At 30.5% G+C, this 22,031-nt stretch overlaps 1 protein-coding gene across 15 annotated transcripts in view; it reads left to right on the forward strand.

The window, feature by feature from the left end:
• Window positions 1-22,031, forward strand: part of LOC140671401 (uncharacterized) — a 156,416-nt gene that overhangs the window by 129,526 nt on the left and 4,859 nt on the right. For all 15 annotated transcript variants that reach the window (XM_072902673.1, XM_072902665.1, XM_072902681.1 and 12 more), the window contains one exon: window positions 6,778-7,108. In XM_072902673.1, coding sequence (XP_072758774.1) covers window positions 6,778-7,108 — 331 coding nt within the window. The remainder of the gene's footprint in view (window positions 1-6,777; window positions 7,109-22,031) is intronic.

A 22,031-nucleotide genomic window follows, 5' to 3' on the forward strand; every position in this document is an offset into this window, starting at 1 on the left:
TAGTAACATTAAATATATTTTTCAGCTTAATTTTTGAAACAATCTTAACACAGAAAGTTTAGATATTGAACTAATTGTTTAAAAAACGGACAAATAAGTATTATGTAAATAAGGAATATTCTACAATATCTTGTAAATATTGTATTCACGTTGCAGAAATATACGTGAAATACGATTTGAAATATATCAGCATCATTACAAAAATATTGCCCAATATAGTTTGGGAGCGGACATATCTATATTGTGGCAAACTTTTAGGAATATTGCATGCGATATTCCAATCTTGCAAAACAATATTTCCGTAATATTCCATCAATAATCGTGCTGTAGAGGTAGTGACAAATCGATCCTCCATAATCGGAATAAATACAAGTAACGTGTCTCTCAGCGTAACATAATATAATTTCAATTACGGTATCAGCATCACAAAATGCTATCTAATCGATGATATAATCAATAGATGCAAGAGAACCGATACTCGATTCCAGCGTGTGCTATGAGTAACTTATGATATGACTTGAATAAACACGTGCGCGACGTTGCGGCAAACGGAAATTCGATATAATATCACAGAGCAAACCTCGACTTAGCGAAATTATTGCGTATCCGTCACTCCTCCGATGTAATTCCGACTTGTGCGACGACAAACCGTGTTGGCGTTAATATCATGCATTCCGACGCGACGTTCCCGTGATCGACTTATCGATCGGCACGATAACGCGGGCGAATATCGCGTCCGCGAATTTTCCACTCCGTAAATTAACACATGGAAAGTTCCGAAACAGCACTGTCGAATGCATGCATATTGTATCTTCGATGTTATAGATTGCTCGAAATTCTTTCGATTATACTTATTTCTTGTTTTTTTTCTTGCACCAAAGAAAGTCTCACAAATTTTATAAAATGTAATATAAAATTAATATTTTTAAAATGACTTTTTCTATAATAACTCATAATAACTCTGTTATATTCAACAAACGCTAGAGAATCGCTCCTTCTTCTTATAAATTTTAATCTTGTATAATAGTAACGAAATAATTATTTAATTATATATATATATAATTATTCTTGTTCTACTTGAATATTTTTTGGTATATATGAGAAATATTTTCTAATATTTTTGTTAATAAATATTTATATAAATATTTAATATTTAAAAATTCATATTATATAAATATTATATTTATAAAAAATTTCTAAGTAATATATAGAACTTATGAAAGTTATTATATAATAGTATTGGGAATAAAAAGCAACTATCTTTCAACTAAATTCAATTAAACTTTTCTAATTAGATATTGTTGAATGTACAAAAAAGTAATATTTAATTCTTCTTCGAATAATCTTATATTTATAATTTTAATTTAATTTTTTTTCTTTTCTTTTACTTTAACATGTCGCTAAAGTATTGTAATAATGAACAAGTATTTAGTTCAGAGCGTTATCAATGAGTTCACGGATACACAATGAAAAACGAACTTAATGTCGCGAAATAATGCCACGTGAAGATTGCCGTTCTTACAATAGCAGCGGGTTAATTATTATCAGCGTAGGCACCGGAGCATTATGCATTGCAAGAAACTTGATTTAAAAGTCTCAATGGCATGTTTAAAAGTTCAGAGCGCTATTTAATAATACCTACACGGTAGTTTATAAGGCAGTATATGCAATAATAAAAAAAGCTCTTTTATACAATATCCTTTTTATTATTCGGCATGATATTTTGTGTCCTAATAATCACTTATTGGTCAATCTTTACACATTTTTTAAATCTTGTATAATAGTAACGAAATAATTTAATTATACATATAATATATAATTATTCTTGTTCTACTTGAATATTTTTTGGTGTATATGAAAAATATTTTCTAATATTTTTGGTAATAAATATTTATATAAATATAATTATATATTATATAAATATTTAACATATAAAAATTAATATTTAAAAATCAATCAGATGTTTATTTATATCGCAAAGCGATATATAACTATTAATATTAAAGCCGAAAAAAAAAATTATTTTAAAAGAAGACAGATGCTTTGTCATCGGCCAGAGGAAGGATGCTAATTTTCTGAGAATTAAAATCCGCCTTCTCTCAGAAGCGAATATCGTGAAGAGCATCTTCCAGACATTTTCCATCCTCGTACCCTTCGAATACGCTTTCTCCTACAGAACGATTTAGCCGGTGAGATTGCTTTGCCTACTTGATTAAAATATCGGGGATTACAATCGTGTTTGTGGTAAAAGGATTTCGCGGAGGTACAGAGAGCCGCCTGTCGACTGGGGATAGATCTCTTTGTTTCGAAACTTTGCAACGAGTCGTGCCAATTAGAATACGATGAAAACGATAAAGTTCATAAGTCGTATATTGGCACGCTAACGCAAATAACTGGAAAACTTGCAAACAAGTTTATAAGCGGCATTTGTATGTGTGTCTAATTTAATTTAATAGAAACTATACTGCAGATATTAAATATTCTCTTAATACATATATAAATAGACGAAATAGATCAAATCGATAAAATTCCTACAGCACAATATATATTGATGAAATATTGTGTTGCGAGATTGAAATATTACAATATATACAATATTCGTGAAAGCTTGCTACAATATAGGTATATCCACTCTTAAACTATATTGTGTAATATTTTTGTAATGATGCTGATATATTTTAAATCGTATTACACATGTATACAACATGAATATAATATTTACAAGATATTGCAGAATATTTCTTATTTGCATAATAGTTATTTGTCCGATTTTTAAACAATTAATTCAATATCTGAATTCCTTGTCTTAGGATTGTTTCAGAAATTAAGTTAGAAAAATAAAGACAAAAAAAATATATTTAATGCTACTAATTTTTGTGTTTTGCAGGCTGTAGATATTCTCATGAAAAAAACTTGAATACGAAATAAATAACACATAGTACGTCACTTAGCGGTAAACAAACGAACTAATGAAAGATATGTGATTGCATTATAATATAATATTTACAATGCAGTAATATTTTGCAATATCTCCAATAAAATATTAAATTTATAATATTTGCACAGTATTGCTGCAATGTTTGTAAAATATATCGAAATATTGAAATGTTTGTGCAATATTTTAGCAATATTTCGTGGTGTAGGGGAAATAATTTGAACGAACGCGAAAATAAAAAAAAAAAAAAAAAACAAAAATTGATACACATCTGTTATTGCAGAAGAATACAAAATATTTTTTCTTCTATTAAAACAAAAAAATTTTTTTTTATAGTTTATTTTACATGAAACAAAATGATTAATTTATACTGTTACATATACAACTATAAAGATCCCCATAGAAATAATTTACAAAAAAGCAAAAAATATCTCGACGTAAAAAGTCACTTGGCGAGAGTCTTTCGTGCGGTTTTAATGCCGTCGATTCCGCGCACGTTTACCGTCTTATCGGCCGACATTTCTTTGGTTCTAACGACAAGATGGCTTAATGACCAGGCAAGTAGAAACCCGAAGGAAACACGAATCGCGCGAGGAGCGCCGCGAAAGATCGATTTGTACAGCTCTCTAGAGCTCGACGAGAAGAACGATCGAGAGAATCTCATTTTAGCCTGGGTCAAATTTGATCTCGCGTTACCTCGAATACCTCGAGCGAATCGCAAACTGAATTTCCTTGGTTCGTCGGTGACCTGTAGCCCAGGGTTCCGGATCACGATTTCCGTTTGACCCTTTGAGTTCGCTGAGTTTACCACACTTGTGTACGTTAGCACGGAAGATTATGGTATAGACAGTTTCCTTTTGTGTGTTCCCGTTTACAGTGTTCCACTGCGAATCATTAAACAATTATAAAATATAACTCGGTATTGCGTCAAAATATATAGCGATTAATTGTACTTTTTATCAAACGAGGATTCTTTCAACTTGATTTAACTTTTACGAAAAAATGTCGAGTTGCCAACGATAATAGCTTTTAAATTGCAAACAATTAAATTAATTCGTTTATATTACATGTCTATTCGAAAGTCGCTAATAATATAACTGAATACACATAAGTGGAGACGAATTTTTACTTATTTTACTTACTCTTAAGAAATGAGAAATTCGTCACATAAATTAATAAGTGGTTCGCTATTTATTTAATGAACACAAAAATTTGTTTTTACATTTTCTGAATTTTAGCATAAATTTAATTGTTTACAAACATCGTAATTTTTTTGAATTAAGTTAAATTCTTTTCTAGTTATGTATTGTTATTATATTCATAAATGTATGCATGAAGTTAACTTTTAAAATTAAGTAATTAACTTTAGAAACGCGCATTAACAAATCTCTTTTACAATACATTTAAAATAATAAAATTGTATTTACAAATATATTTTTAACATTATGTTTGCAAATCGGACTTTGTATTAAGTATCCGGTTACGAATCTCAATATTTACTTATGTTTTGCTTTTGTATATATATGTTTACTATTTACATATGGATTTATAGATTTTGCAATATATTTTAAAAGAAACTGAAATGAAAAATAATTATTAATTTCCATATAAATGTTGATACATCTGAAACGTATATGTGACACATGTAAAGCATGTGCATTAAAAAAAGATTCGAAAAATTGCAACTTTAAAATCCAATAATTGACAAGCCGTATTATATCTTTCTCTGTGACAAATAATTGATACATGTTAAGGTCACATTCGGAAACAAATATTTAGTGACATTTAGCACATTTTAATATGAAATTATTCAACATATTTATTACGTCCGATTATATTTTTAATTAAATATTTTCCTTTTAATTTTTTATAAGAACTTGTTTGAAAAAAAACTATAAAAATAATATGATTTGTTTTATTTTTTTTTTAAATTACTTATAATTTAAAATTTTTGAAAATTACTTATGATTTAAGTGCTTTGCTAAAAAAAAATATAATTGTTCACTTCAAATTAAACTTTCAATATTTACGTACAGATAATAGAATGCGCAAATTATATTGATAAAAAGATATTCAATTTGATGAGAGGGCAAGCAAATAAATGATTTTTGTTAATGAATTCGAAAGACAAGAGAAAAATAATTCAACAGGGCGAATATAAAAAAAAAATATATGTTTAATCAGCAAGACGACATAATAGATATAATAATTCGTGTAACTTATACCGATCATTAAATGGCAAGAATTAAATCGCAGTGCTCAAAACAGCGAAAGTAAAACTACTTCAAGACAGAAGCGAAAGGATGAGCGATGATAAGAATAAAAAGAAGTAAAAATTGTAACATTTTAATGATTATAATCAATTACGTCTCTGTTTTAAATTATTTTAGTATAAAATTAATCGATGAGATTGAAAAGAATAAAGCCTCGAATATCATTAATCGATAACACATCGCCCATCCTGGAGCAGACACGAGTTGATGGGCTCGAGAGGTAGAGTGAGACCGTCACGGGGGATGAACATATGAGAGAAATACTAAAAGGGGAAAGTTCGAGGTCATCGGAAGTACGAGAATTTTGTGCCGGAAGGGACAGAAGGAAAGAGGGCGGAAGAGTGTTCTCCTTAGAAAATATACCGAATCGGTTTGAGGTTGTCAATGGAAATCGAAGAAAATATCTTTGTATATATGTGCATGGATATATGAATGTTGTGTGTGTGTGTATCAGTTGTGTCGATATACGAAAAGCGGAAAGAGTACCTTTAGAAGAACGATGAATCATGAAATGTGGACGAAAGAGAGGCAGAGTTAGAGTTGTAACATATATATTATAGGTCAGAAAGGTCGGTTGAAAATATAGGGTGTTTCAAAATCATCGAACATTGTTTTAATCACATAATTATTAAAGCAGTCTTCTGGTTAAATGTCTATTACATTTTAAGTTGTGTAAAAAATATAATTTTTTACGCAAATTTGTTTTTCTCGCAGTTTGCTCGATTGCATTATATTATATTATCAATCGTAAATTACTTGAAAACCAGTGGTCATCAAAAAAAATACAATAGAGTTAAAAAGAAACTCGTATTCTAAAGAATATAAATTTATTTTAGCACATTTAAAACATTGGCAAGATCTATAAATACAAGAATCAATAAAATTCTAAAGTATTTTTATCCATAAAGGATTAATCCAACGGTTGCAAAATTTCTGAAATATCAATGATTTCAAGCGTACATTGTTTAGAATATTTAACCGCTCGGTGGTTTGCATACATTACATATAAATTGCGTCAGAAGTGAATCCCAAGTTCGTTAAGGCACCGCCTCGAAAATCAAGAAATTTTAACGATCCGAAATGACGCTCGATTATTCATCGATTCAGTAATCAATTTCGGTTAGAATGACAATCACAGACTGACTCTGCAGGCAAATGCAAAGTACGCGCGTTCTACTCTTTCCGTTTTCAAATCAGTAAAGATCAAACAGAGAGTACGAAAGAGCAAGTGTTGACTTCGTTGGAATTCATGCATGTGTGCGTGTATCATGTGGGTATATGCGTGTGTGTGTGTGTGTGTGTGTGCGCGCGCGTGCGTGCGCGTATACATGTGTCAATATGAGATAGAGAGAGTGCATGAAGGAGAGAATAAAAGAAGAGATGCACGGAAGATATGTGTGCGTCGCAAGAGAGGAACGAACGCGAGAGGAAGAGACAAGTAAGAGAGAAGGGAGCAATTAAAAGAGAGAAAGAGGAGGAAGGCTCCGGCGGGGGCCGCTCGTCCATGAACGGAGGACACTGATCACATCCCTCTCGGACTGATCGGCTCTCTTCCTTCCTGGTTCGCAGGTACGTCTTCACGATAGTCAGCTACTTGATCGGCGTCTTCATATTCGCGACCATCGTTGGTCAGGTTGGCAACGTCATCACCAACAGGAACGCGAACCGTCTCGAGTTCGAGAGGCTCTTGGACGGAGCCAAAACTTATATGAGGCATCATAAGGTGCCGGGTGGTATGAAACGCCGGGTGCTCAGGTGGTACGACTACAGTTGGTCACGTGGCAGGATACAAGGCGGCGGTGACATCAACACTGCTCTTGGTCTGCTTCCGGACAAGCTCAAGACCGAGCTGGCGTTGCACGTGAACCTCTCGGTGCTGAAGAAGGTTACCATCTTTCAGGTGAGCCCTTTTCCTTTCAACAGTTTTCCTTGATGAAGAAATTCGTCACGTGTGTTCATCCAAATCGATTTAGTTTAAGGAATGTTATTTATAAGGAGATAAATATTGCATTGAAAAGTATCAATACTCCTACAGCACGATATTGATGGAATATTGCAGGAATATTATTTTGCAAGATTGAAATATTACATGCATATTCCTGAAAGGTTGCCACAATATCTATATAGGTATGTCCACTCTCAAACTATATTGTGTAATATTTCTGTAATGGTGCTGATATATTTCAAAATCATATTGCATATATGTATATTTCTGCAACGTGAATACAATATTTACAAGATATTGCAGAATATTTCTTATTTGCATAATACTTATTTGTCCGATTTTTGAACAATTAGTTCAATATTTGAATTCCCTGTATTAAAATTGCTTCAGAAATTAAACTGATAGAAAAATATATTTAATGTTACTAATTATGTTTTTTGCAGGCTTTAGATACTCTCATGAAAAAAACTTGAATATGGAATAATTAACGTAGTAAGTTACATAGCGGTAAGGGAACGAACTAACGAAAGATATGTGATTGCATTATAATATAGAAGTAATAATTTTGCAATATCTCCAAAAAAATATTAAATTTTTAATATTTTACAATATTGATGCTATATTCGTAATATGTCGCAATATTGAAATATTCATGCAATATTTTAGCAATATTTTGTGCTGTAGGGACAACGATATCGAAACTTACTTAAAGACATTTATAAATAGAATGTTGTATATAGGATGTTGCGAGAAGATGAGAAAGATAAAAAATACGACTCGTTGAAATTCTCTTTTATTACTTATAGTTGGGTTACTTGTGATAATGGCAATATACATTTGCGAGGAAAGATCGTATTTCAAAATATGAAGCAATACTACAAGTATTTGTAGTTAAAGCGAAGAAGATTATTCATGCGAAGCTTATTTTCAAGATATGCTTTTGTTTGATTACTTTTAATTTAAAATGAGAATGCTTTTATTTCTACCTTGTTATCTAGTTACGAACTTGTTTTACCTAATGATCGGATTTCTATCAACGCCCTTCTTTTCTGTGTGAAAAATTTACATCGACCCGATACTTCTCTTGTCGTACAACAGAACAAAGCCAGAGAAAAAGGGGAACGAGAAAGAGAGGAAAAGGTACGCATCGTGAAGATAGAATTGGCTCAATAAGAGCGTAGAGATACGATCGCTGTGGACGAAATATTTTCTCGATTATGTTTAAAGTTTTATCGACGATGATAAACGGAAAAATGAGTGAAGAAGGAAAAAGGTTCGCGAAAACGGCGTTCCGATATTTTATTTGAAGGAAAATGCTTTTTGCGCACCTAGATCTCCGTTAATAAACGGATGTGCGAATTTTTACAATCTTATTGTTCCAAAATATGATTTACACGCATCGTTTGCTCCTATTTTTCAATAAACGATTCTTGGTCAAATTTGCTATCCCTTTTTGCCAAAGAAAATAAGTTAAAAATTAACAATTTTATAGTAAAAAAAAATGTGAAACAACAATGTAAAACAAACGATGTGAAATAATATAAACTTTAAGAGTCATAAAACAAAAAAAATTGTCTATAAAATAATTAAAGTCAACGATTATTGAAAATTTTAAAACTATTAGAATGAGGGAAAATGATAAAAAAATTAAAATAAAAACAGTTTTTTTTACAAAATAAATATCTTAGTTTCTCTTGTCTTTCATTTATTACGATAAATACAAAATTGTTCGTTTTACGTTAGGTTCACATGACCTAATATACTTGTTAATAAGTGAGTGTAATTTGCCATGGCAAAATATAGCATGGTTTTTCATGGGAAATACGATCTCGAGAAAGATTACAGACCCGGACGTATATGAGTCTCCGTTAAGGGAGCGACTCTGTTAAAGCCGGACAAATATTTGAGCGAAAACGTTGGCTTGTGTACCCTATGTTCGAAGGAAAACTTTTGAAGAGAATGCAGGGGTGAGACTTTTCGACTCGATGACCATGTTTACGATAAAGTACAATTATTGCCAATCTTTCCCCTTTGTGTGCGTATCGTTCTTTCTAATCGTGTAATTTAACTCTAGAATAAAAGTTCTCTATAAAATCATCATTTATAAAAAAAAACTACCATCGCGCAAAATAATGTTCGAGAATATAGGACGATCAATTCGGAGACGCCCAACGAGACACTTTACGGGTTAAGGACAAGAGCGACTTTCTTGAAGATCTGTTTGTACGCCGACCTCGGAGGGACTTGGATGATTCGAGAACTTTAATGTAAAGGAGATTTATCTGGGTAACTACTTAAGTTCTGCCATCGAACGAATGGCAGCTTCTGTCGGTAATCGGTAAGCTCGAGCGAACCCCTTGTAAACACTTTTCCTCCATTTCGAGGCCGGAAGCTTATAGTCTGATAAAAACGAAGGGAAAAAGAATGCAGGTGCAGAGAAGTGCGCACAAGAAGTATTTGGAAAGTTCGCCTGAGAGGATCTCTACAAAGAGGATATGACACGAAACTCCGCTATGGTAGATTTCTCTTGATCGTGAGTCAAGTTTTCGAATTCTTATACGTTACATCTCGTTCGCCAAATATAATATTGAAATTGTTATAGAATTTCACATGAAATAAATTTATTATATTTTATTACATATATTATAATTTATTATATATATATATATATATTATATTATATCATACACTACGCAAAAAAATTAAAGGGTCACTTTCTTTCATATAAAAAAAAAAGGCCAATTTTCAAGTAGTTGTAACTTCCTTAAAAATAATCGGAATGAGATCAATAAAAAGCGCTTCAAAGCTTAAAGTTTTTAGTTTTAGAATTTTTAAATGAATTTCAATTCTTTCTATTCGTTACAAAATTACATTGTAACAAAACGACTATCGATTGAATAAATTTTTCAAAAATTCGTCCAAGAACACCGAATTACAAAAAAATCCTAGCACAATTTCATTAAATGCATATTAAAGAGCAGAATTTTGGCTTTAATTTCTTCTTTGAACGAATGATTCTTTTTCGCCGAGGTATTCATTATTAAAGCAAAATCAAGCTATTGACTTTGAACGCTTATAACTATAAAAAATGATGGTACAACAATCATTAATTTAAGTTTTTGAAATGTACAGAAAAAAAACTTAACACTTCGGCCTTTTGCATGATTAACTGAAGTGCTTTTTACTTGTTAATGTTGTAGAGTTCATGAAAATGTTAGCGTTTTTTAGTTAATTTTCATTGATTTAAATTTAAAAAAATAAAAGTGTAATTTTTACTTGATTTTTAAGTAACAATTACGCTTTAACAATAAATAATGATTGAAAAACAATAGGAGCATTTTAAAGCGTTAACTTTTCTCTTTAAATTGCTTTTTTAATGATTATCGTACGATCATTTTTTTCATTAGTTATTATAAGCGTTCAAAGTCAATAGCTCGAATTTGCTTTAATAATGAATATCTCGGCGAAAAAGAATTATAGAACATTCGTTAAAAAAAGAAATTAAAGCTAAAACTCTGCTCTTTAACACCCAATTAATGAAATCGTGTTATAATTTTTTTTTAATTTGGTATTCTTGAACAAATTTTTTAAAAATTTATTTAATCGACAAACGTCGCTTTCTTACAATGTAATTTTGTAACGAATAGTAAGAATTAAAATTTATTTAAAGATTCTAAAACTGTTTAAAGTTGGTTTTTTTTTTTTATATGGAAGAAAGTGGCCCTTTAATTTTTTACGTAGTGTAATTTGTTATATTTTATTAATTAAATTTATTATATTTACACTAACGTATGAGAATTGTGTTTCTTCATGTAATACTTAAAGTACTTCAATATATTGTAAAATTCTATCATAATATCTATAATTTTTATAAAACTCGTGTAAAACGACAATGGAAAGAAACGTAAAAAGAGTGCGAGGTAGGTACAGGAGATAGATCTTAAAAAGTTAAGTCGCCGGAAGGTAAATGGTGCGCACATGATAAACTGATATAAAGAAAAGTGCTATTACGGAGGCTTCTCGAGAACTCTTGGCGAGAAAGAAATCGAGAAAAATTATGACAAATCATATATCTCTCAACTGAGAAATTTCAACTACATACGATAGTGTGAAAACTTCACGAGATATCCGATGGAATCTATTGTTAATTAGGACTACGCAACTTTGAGTTGAGTCTCTCTTTTCTTCTTATATAACCAAAGAGTAAAGTAATTAAAGTTATCGAACACGTTCAGCATCTCTTCGTATCCCTTCGTGATAGATTATCGTGGAGACTAAAGTAAAAGAACTTTTTTTTGGCTTTTGTACTTTAATTCTCTTATTTATTTCCGACGGTAAACTTTAATACCGCAATATCATTTATCCATAATTTCGAGATACTTTTGTTAAATTTTTTGAGCTTTTGAAAAAAATGAGAGATACATTTCATTCTAGTGTTACGTCCAGACCTATGAATTAATTTTATAAGTTTTATCGTCGAAACATGTGTCTAGATTAAAATTAAATAGTAAAATTCTTCAAGCCCGAGTCATAAGATTCATTCGTTCTATTCCGTACATTTCTCGTTTCTTCGCGATTCTATATTAATTTTTTTTGGTATTCCACAAATATATAATAAAAAATATAAAGTAACTGTAAGAAGGAAAAGGCTATAGATGAAAGAAAAAAAATTTAAGAGAAGAATGTTATGAATCTTACAATTAATGCTAGACATGACCGCTAATTCTCAAGTAAATGAGAGTCAGTGGCAGATCATTCCTGCTAATTCGTGAAGAAAGGTAGGAAATTTTCGTGAGTCTCTAACGCTGGAATGATCGCCAGCTTTCACTAAACGAGAGTCGTAGTTGTAGATCAATTGCTAGCTCACGATGAAAGGGAAAATAACAAGAAAGAGCCAAAGATTTATCTCTGTCAATACAAACAATCTAGTGGCTAGAATGAAGAATAAAAAAAAATGTGCAGAAATAAATGACAGAAAATAAGAGAGACTGAAATAAGACAAGGAAATGTAATTTTAAAAGAATGAAACATTTTGCGAAAATCTAAGAATTGTTTAATTTTAAATGAGATACGATAGGAATAAAGAAGAAAACGAAGAATTATATTGTTGAACTCACTTGCAAAGTGGTAAAACGGTAATGGTGGAGGCCAGCGAATGCTGATTTCCAACTATTTATAAAGTACTTGCTTATAGACATCCATTAAAAAATTGGAATAGTCACTCTCACGATACACAAATTAAGTTTAAAACATTTTCCCTAAGACACAAGTTTTGGATTAACAATATAATTAGATGATGCGAGCAAGGATCCCCGAGGCTGTGTATTTTTAGTTAGATCAAAGAAGACTAAATGTTCAGAAGATACAATAATGACGCTAATGAATATTCGACTATAACCGTTGTCTCTATCTCAACTCATTGCAACCGCGTTTCTGAGGAACGTTGTTCCATAAGTCGTTAATCATTGTCCCTTCAATTAATTTCATAATAAATTTAATGAATCAAAGTTTCTAATAAGAATAGAAAAACGTGTTTAAAAATAGGTCTCTTGAAAACTTTGGTATTGTGGAGACTTTTGTTTTAAGAATTAGCTTTTTAGCTTTTTACGATGCTGAACACGATACCGTTTTTCAAATTAGTCCTATTACGTCAGGTTTTTAGTAACTATTTTTTATATTATTATAACTATTAACTAAAACTTCAAACAATCAAAATAGATTTTTGACATTTCAGCTAATGGTTACTAAAAAAAACTTAACATAATAGGCTAATTTGAAGGACGGATTTATTTTTAGCATCAAAAAATCTAAGAATTACTTGTAATTTCTGTAACTAATCTTTATGAGCCTGTGTAATTAATGTTTCATGATGAAAAAATAAAGAATCGTAGAGTCTACCGGATATAACATTAAATATATCTATTCTTTCATTATCTTTTATTACATTTTTTAAATAATCTAGAAATTGCAACATTAAATTTACACAATTGGACAATTTATATATCGTAAAAGCAATTGAAGATGAGATAAATCTAGTCTTTTTAACAAGAAATTAAATAAAAGTAGATTAAATTTATTTAAATGCTGCTTTCCTTAAAATATCAAATATCACGTGATACTCTTTTTCAAATTCAAAATGAACTGGAAATATCTTGAAAGATTTATTGTGTGTAGGCATTGATTAATATCGTGATACTAAATGATTTATCGTTATTCACGTAAATGCATTACATCTCCTCGCGTAATTTATATACGCTTAGACTCAGACAAATTTGCTAATGTATAACACCGTAATAAATGAATATATAATTTTCTACTCAATATATTATAACGTTACTTAGATGTGAAACGCAGTATTTCGTTGCCCAAACGTAATTAAGTTTAATGATATTCTCTAACAAGACAATAGCTGAGTTCATGGTTAAAATTCAACTCACAGATTAAGCACATCTGACTAAAAGCACACACTTGACGTATATTTTAATTGATAAAATATTCACGATGCATTTATGTTAAACAATGGTATATGATATTTATAATAATCTCGTTTTGATCAACTTCTCGAATCTGATCCTTTTCACAACGAAGTAAATATTATATTTGTGTTACATTCCATTACTTGTCTCATTCGATTAGGAAAACCGTCAGATTTTTCTTCTGTGAATGAAAATTGCGATTTGATTATGAAGCAGGATAGCTTCGCAGTTCTTTAGAAATAAAGTCGAGGAAATAAACTCGAGGAAAATAACTGATTCAACTGTGAAACAGAAGCTGTCTTTTGAGATACGCGAGAGTTCTTGCCACGGAAAGTAACGAATAACGAGCATCGAGATAACAAGATTGACGGGTCTTTTGGATTGGACATCTGTTAAAACAATTGGTCGATATTAATACAGACATAATTTAGCGTAAAATTTCATTAATACATGAGTTATAAAATATTCATTAATTGCCACAAAGAAAATCGAACAAAGCTTTGTGAATTATCGGAGTATTCTGGTGTTGCATGCACACACGAGTGGAAGTTTCACACCTTCATTATTGCCATTACTTGTACTGCGGATTTAAGTTAAAAACATGTCAAAATATGATATATCATCCTTCATCGACTTTTACCCCGTGAAATATGGAGTTATCTTGCCAAGGAGAAAGTTGGACGATAACAAGGGACGTGAAATGTATAAATCACGTTGTAGCGAATCCGACCTCAACTCTTTCACACATATGTATTAGCGTTTCTCGGGATTAGATAGAAAGACAAGTTCTGACAGATATAATATATCCTTTATATGCGCGACGCGCGAAAATCCTGTAGAAATTTCGCATTCGGAGAAATGCATTTAAATCCGTTCAAACAAAAAGATTTGTCTGTGTGTGTGAATTGCATGAGATATACATAACTCTTTTTTATAAAAAAGAATTTATATTAGAAAATCAATATGAATTTATATTTGCTTGACTTGAAGAGATTTAGTTTTTCGTTAAGTTTTTTGCTTTTTTTTTTTTTTTTTTTTCAAAAAATGAATTATGAGAGCACTTTTGTGTGCATTAAATTATCATTCAATTCCATTCAAAGTCAATGTGAATCGAATATGATTGATTTTTTTTTATACTCTGCCTCTTATCGATCGATCTTCCTGAAGAAGCTGATTGCATTACACGCGTTAATTGTGATAATTTGAAACTCAGAGCATGTCGCATACCGTCCTTTAGACTCTGAACTTGTTTCCGTATGCTGCGGATGTCATATAATGTTCACCAGAATGTTAACACGCTGACCACCATGTCGGCGACCGATGGCTAACACAATGTTGTGTCGTCCACGTTATGTCAGCCATCGGGCAGGTAACGTATTAAAGCGATACGCCGACAAATTGAATTTCGCAGTATAGCCAAAGTGCAGTGACGTAACTATAATAGGTAATTTCACGCACACCCGCGCACACATACACACACACACACATATAATGTTATTAGTATTAATATTAATTATTCTAATATATTAATATAAATATAATATATTTCTTATACTTATATTCTTATATATTATTATACATATATTCTTATATATATATATACACCATGCAAAAAAATTAAAAGGCCACTTTTTTTCATAAAAAAGGTCAACATTCAAGTAGTTGCAACTTCCTTAAAAATAATCGGAATAAGATCAATAAAAAAGCGTTTTAAAGCTTAAAGTTTCTAGTTTTAGAATCTTTAAAGAAATTTCAATTCTTTCTATTGGTTACAAAATTACATTGTAAGAAAGCGACCTCCGTCGATTGAACAAATTTTTCAAAAGTTTATCCAAGAATACCGAATTAAAAAAAAAAAACCCTAGCACGATTTCATTAATTGGGTGATAAAGAGCAGAGTTATAGCGTTAATTTCTTTTTTTAACGAATGTTTTATGTTTTTTTTCGCCGAGATATTCATTATTAAAGCAAAACCGAGCTATTAACTTTGAACGCTTATAACTATAGTGAAAAAAAAATGATCGTACAATAATCATTAAAAAAGCAATTTAAAGAGAAAAGTTAACACTTTAAAATGCTCCTATCGTTTTTTTAATTATTATTCATTTTTAAAGCGTAATTGTTACTTAAAAATCAAGTAAAAATTGCACTTTTATTTTTTTTTTTTTTTATTTAAATCAATAAAAGTTAACGAAAAAACGCTAAAATTTTCATGAACTCTACAACATTTACAAGTAAAAAGCCCATTCCAGTTACTCATACAAAAGATCGAAGTATTAAATTTTTTCTGTACGTTTCAAAAATTTAAATTAATGATTAAAACTCTGCTTTTTAACACCCAATTAATGAAATCGTGCTAGGAGTTTTTTTTAATTCGGTATTTTTGGACAAATTTTTAAAAAATTTATTCAATCGACGGTCGTCGTTTTCTTGCAATGCAATTTTGTAACGAATAGAAAGAATTGAATTCATTTAAAAATTCTAAAACTAGAAACTTCAAGCTTTGAAACGTTTTTTTTTTATTGATCTTATTCCGATTATTTTTTAGCAAGTTGCAACTACTTGAAAATTGGCCTTTTTTATATGGAAGAAAGTGGCTCTTTAATTTTTTTGCGTAGTGTATTATAAACTAAATGCTTAACACATACAGTAATTAATAAGACAGGAAATTTTTATTTATTCTATATTACCAGTGTTTAATATACATTCGAATCTTACTTTCAAATCGATTTTAAGCTTTATATAATTATCTTTTTTTTTCTTGTAGTAGGTACCCGATAAAATTGAGAATATCGTATAAAATGTCAGACTTTGACTTATTTTTCAAAGTTATGCATAGATTTATTAGATAAATGTTACACTCTTGTGTTGATGTGCTTAAGTTTTGTTTCTTTTTGTTACGGAGTGTTCAAAGTTCACACTTTACTTATACGCAGGATTTCCGTATCCGATAACCGCAACGGGCAAGAGAAAAACATAAAAAGAGATCAAAATCGGAGTTGGTGAGAAAGGAAACTCGCTTTCTGTCTCGGCCGTCATCTCCGTACATCCGAAGAATTTCCATTACCTCGGAATATCCCTCTCCCCTCCCCCTCGCTCTTCTTCCTTTCCTTTCCGTTCCTTCTTTCTTTGTACGGCAAAAGAGAGATGATGAAAAAGAAAAAGTATGAAGAAAAGTAGAAATAAATGACACTGAGATAGAGTTACGCGTGACTGTATCGCGTTTCGAATAAATTCCTTTCAAATATTCTGATGCAACCGGTATATAAATCTTATTATAAGCAACATTTCTCAGATGAACAGTGAATGTATTATTTCATAAATTTTTAATATCGAAACGTCATACGTGGGGACAAATATTTAAGAGAACTCTCGAAGACATGAAATTTTATCGCAGCGTTTGAAATTTATCGCGACGCACTACCAATTTAGAATATAGCTCGCAATTTTGTCACAGATATTTAAATGATTACTTTCGATTTAGTTGAGACTCTCGCAATTGCAATCATAATACAGAAAGCATCTTTGCAAAGTGCCTTATCCGGCTTTAGAGATATCTCATTTCTAGCGTACGATAAAGTTTATTTTATTTTCCAACGTTTCTCGATATCTCTCTTAAAATGAACCGGAGCTGCTTATCGCGCATCTTTCACGAGCAGGAGCTAAATTACGCTTACGGTTTTCGGGTCGACCGGTATTTTCAAAGATGTCTCTCAAGAGAATAACTGGAACGACGGAAAATAAACGACGCGGGATGCAGCGGAAGGCGTCGAAAAACGTTTTAATCGAAAATTTAGCTGTCCTCTGTCGGGACAGCGAGATAAAAATTGTTTCATTTCCAGCTGCATCCGATCTATTTTCTCGTCGATCCTTTTATTCTTCTGGAACAGTCAACTTGCCTTACAATAGGACGTTTATATATTTTATCAGTACATCTTTTTCATAATTTTTGACAGAAATAGACAAGATGAATGATAATATTATTTAAAAAAAAAAGAGAGTTAAAGTTCAAAAAAGCACATTTTCGGAAAAAAAAAACAAAGTTGAAAAATTTAATAAAAACTATAAAATTATAGACACAAACATTTCATTACGATCTCAAAAAATGAAGTTTCACTCGTTAGAAAGAGATAGAATATATAGATTAACTGTATTAATTTTAAAAAATTTAAATTAAATTACTTCTTTGCAAGAACATGACATATGTACATTTATATAAATAATTGAAGTATAATATTATCACGCACTTGCGTAACAAGTGCGTGATAGAGAAGCCCAATAAGCTTACTTTTTAGAATATTTTTTTGAACAATTAATATTAGACAAATGCGATATTACGGCATACGAAATATCGATTCATATGACGGTAAAAACCATTTGTCATTTTTTTCAAATACGTTTTACGAGCGATCTTCTAATTTACGATTACACTCCGAGTTGAACAAGTTTGATGAAGTACACGTCGCAGACCATTTAGCACGGAATCTATAGTCATGAGAGAAAAGTGAAAATGCGTAATGCTTAACAAAATTTGAACAGAAGAGAGCATTTTCATTCATTGCTCGAATTCATTTACGAGATTTAAATGGCGATAATTAAATTAGAAAATGAAGATTCAAAGAGTGAAGGAGAAAGAAAAAGATACGAAGTTGTAAGTCATGAAAATGTTTGGCTTCTTGTTAGAGAGAGGAAATGACTTGGAGAAATTATTTTCTAACGTTTAATTAATTTTCCAAGGTAGTCACGCGAGCGAAGTAAAAAAGGGAAAAAGTTGAAAATACAAAAGTTTCACTCACAATCAATATATACATTGACGCGTGATGAAAAATTTAGACACCGAATTGAGTGATTAAATTCGAAATAGTTATTTGTATCGAAATCGCTCTCGTTAGAATTACCCTTTACAATCGAATGTGTGCCTTTCGAAAAAGCCCGTATGGTCGGGATAATGAAGTTCACTCGCTACTACCCGCGAATCTAGATTGAAAAAGCTGAAATTCCCCGAGCTCGAACGTAATCTACTTAGCTTCCACTTGCCCCACTGAATTACCAGTCTGTGATATTTTTCAGAAACAAACGGTGTAATTGAGAACGGTGCAACAATCTCGCTGGCAAACCATAGAAAAATGAAATACTGATATTTACACGCCAACATATTATTGAACCGACCGTTTTGTGTCATATATAACAAAAAAAATATAAATAACAAAATACACAATATAATATAAATAAAAAATTAATTAAATATAATATTGTAGAAAAATCAAATATGATCGCAATAAGATGAAAGTTTTTTTTATATTTACGTGTGTGTGTGTGTGTGTGTGTGCATGAGTGAATGAGTGAATGTGTACGAGATATTTCGCACTGCGAAAATAATGAAGTGCGACGAAGGTAGATTGGACAGATCTTGAATCGCGAGCTTAAAACGGCCAAATAATCCCGGTCTGCGTAATCCATCGAATCTCTTTATTTTACCTATCCCTCCATTCTTTCCAAAAGAGAGCATTGATGAGACGCATTGACAACGCGATCGACATTATTGGTCGGAAAGAAATGTTCGCAAAGTGCCGTATTACATGTAATTGACGAGTCTACGCCGCTTTTAATTGCCGTCGCACAGTTTCCGTTTCAACAAGAATATCCCCGCATTTCTCACAGTATCTCGTAATCAATTATATTGATTGCTCTCTTGAACCTGCAATGCATGTAAAAAATTAGTTAATTAGTTTGCAATTACATTAGAAACATGAATACTTATACAATATATAGTAAGTTTATCCTGAAATTAATGACACAACACAATTTAAGCAAAAGCGTCTTTACGAAAAAGTATATCGAATAATATATCTGTATAATAAATATATAATGTATATATATATATATATATATATATATATATATTTATACAAAACATTATATACAAAAAAATATAAGTATGTATATATTTTTTCACGCAAGAGATAAATATATAAAATAGTGGATGCATTTTTAAAAGACCATGAATATAACATAGTAAAAATGCATTTCATGCAAAAATGACTTGGCTCACTTACGGTGCAATATAATGGTCGAGTTATTAAAGTTGCAACAACCGTCCGTTGTGATACGCAATCCTAGTTTTCCTACGATTATCATCGTAAATTTTATCGAGATATATACGAGATGTTTTTAAATTAATATTACAAGATTTTTACAGATATATTCTTTAATTTCAAACAAATAGTCAATTTTTATTTTTTTTTAACTTTCGACACGAAATATCTCATCCTGAAATCAACTTATCACTTTGACAATATCATTAAATATCTTGTTAACAGAGATTGAAAGATCTTTATTAAAGTAAGATTCAATTGATAAAATACAAAATTGATACTAAATAAAATATAAAATGTTACATTATTTTATTTTGCTCGATTCAAATCGCGTCGAATCTTTTATTTTTGACCAATAATTTAAAAAAATCATCATTATTTTCGCTATAAAAGAATCGACCTCGAACTTATCGAAGAATACGCCAATTTGTGCCGTCAATTCAGACACCCTGTATTTTTTCCACTTCATTGTTGTGTTTGCGCCAATACGTGCGTCCGCTACGACTGCATTTTAACGAGGTCCATTGTAGATCTGCTGAATAAAAAAGTCAGAAGGCCTCAATGATCGAGGATAACAGCTTCGATCACTCGTGTTCTCGTCTCAAATCAAAGCGGTGGTGCGAGAATGTGTAAAACACACGTCACACTGTTTGATGGTGTGCGCTGTCGATCGAATGAAATATCGCGGTGAAAGATTGAGTAGGGCCGATTCTATTAGTAAAGGGCTTCGACAAGGTAGCGCGGAAAAGGAATCGTATCTCACAAAGAATTTACGACTATCGTTTCGCGACCATCAAACACTGCCGAGAGTAAAATGCGACTAAAGGTTCCTATTGCGAGTAATCTCACAAACGTCGATTAATCTTCCTCTTTCCTTTGTTCCTATTTACATTATTTCCAGAGATTTGTACATATGTGTATATATATATATATTTTTTTTTTTAAATACATATTTATATAGTATGTATTACATGTAAATACATAATATGTATACATATATTTATACAAAAATATAAAGAATCAGTACAACCTGTTAATAAAACTTTATGAATTTTATAAACTTCGTGAAAGGTTAAATTTCTTATAAAATTTATTTTCTTATAAACTACATTATTTGCGGTCGAGAAATATACCGTCTCATTAAAAAAAATATCAATGATCTTAAAATCTCGTAAAAGGTTACATTGAAAAAAGATTTTTACTTAGGATATTATAAAAATAATTTTCGCCTTTAACTTTTTTCATGTCACCAAAAGAAATAAAGATCTATTCTAAGTGGTCTACCTAGAAAGAAAAAACCCTCTATATATATATATATATATATATATATATATATATATATATTTGATATAATTTATACTTTTCAAAAATTTAGACTATTGATTTTTTTCAACATATTCAAACGTTAATAAAAATTTGTTTAGTAGAAAAATGTGCGCGTTTTAAAGAATTAAGCATATGAATATACTGCAATGGGAGATAGTAATTATGATCAGATAGATATGTGCTAGAGTAAAGAATGAAACGAACGGTGGAGACGACATTGGTTTCGAATAACACGGAATAGGCGTGATAGATAGTATGATTCGTGCGTTAAAACACTTTTAGTTACAAAATTTCAATGCAGTTCATAGTGTTATATGTATATAAATTAATATTTTGAAAATAAATTATAACTTACTGGCTAAAAAGCAAAGTTAAAGTTAGGTATTTTTACTCATTAAATATTAAATAATAAGTAAAATGTAAAATATTTGATTATATATTAAAGTTAAAATCCTATTTTTTTTCAAATAATAGTTTATATTACTTAAAATTTTATTCTTTTATTTTACATATTTCAAAAATTAAATAAATTGTATGAGATAACATTCAAACATTTAATAGAAAAACATGGATATGTTTTTTTACAAAAAGCCACTTAACATTAATTTTATCAAAAAGGTAGTGAGAAGCTTTTTGCGTGATTAACGAAAGATTTATGAGGCCAAAGATAAAAATTTTCATCTCTCACGCGAAGATAGGAGATATGACAAAGATTTAGAGTAAAAATTTCAATGCTTGATGCGCGTTAAATCGTCATAATTTATCTTTTTTTTATCGAGAATATGTGAGAAGCTTTAAACTTTAAGGTGATTACGAAGTCAATAATGCCGAGTGGAATTTTTGTTCTTAAAATTCAAACCTGATGTAATAAGATTTAAACGGTTTTCTATAAGTAAAATTTGCATTTTGTTTTCCAGAGAAATGATTTTGTCATTGGAAAATCACTCGAGAAATGTTTTAAACTTGATTTTCTAAAGATTA

This window comes from Anoplolepis gracilipes, chromosome 1 (assembly GCF_047496725.1).
Source record: "Anoplolepis gracilipes chromosome 1, ASM4749672v1, whole genome shotgun sequence".
In the NCBI taxonomy this organism is placed as follows: Eukaryota; Metazoa; Arthropoda; class Insecta; order Hymenoptera; family Formicidae; genus Anoplolepis; species Anoplolepis gracilipes.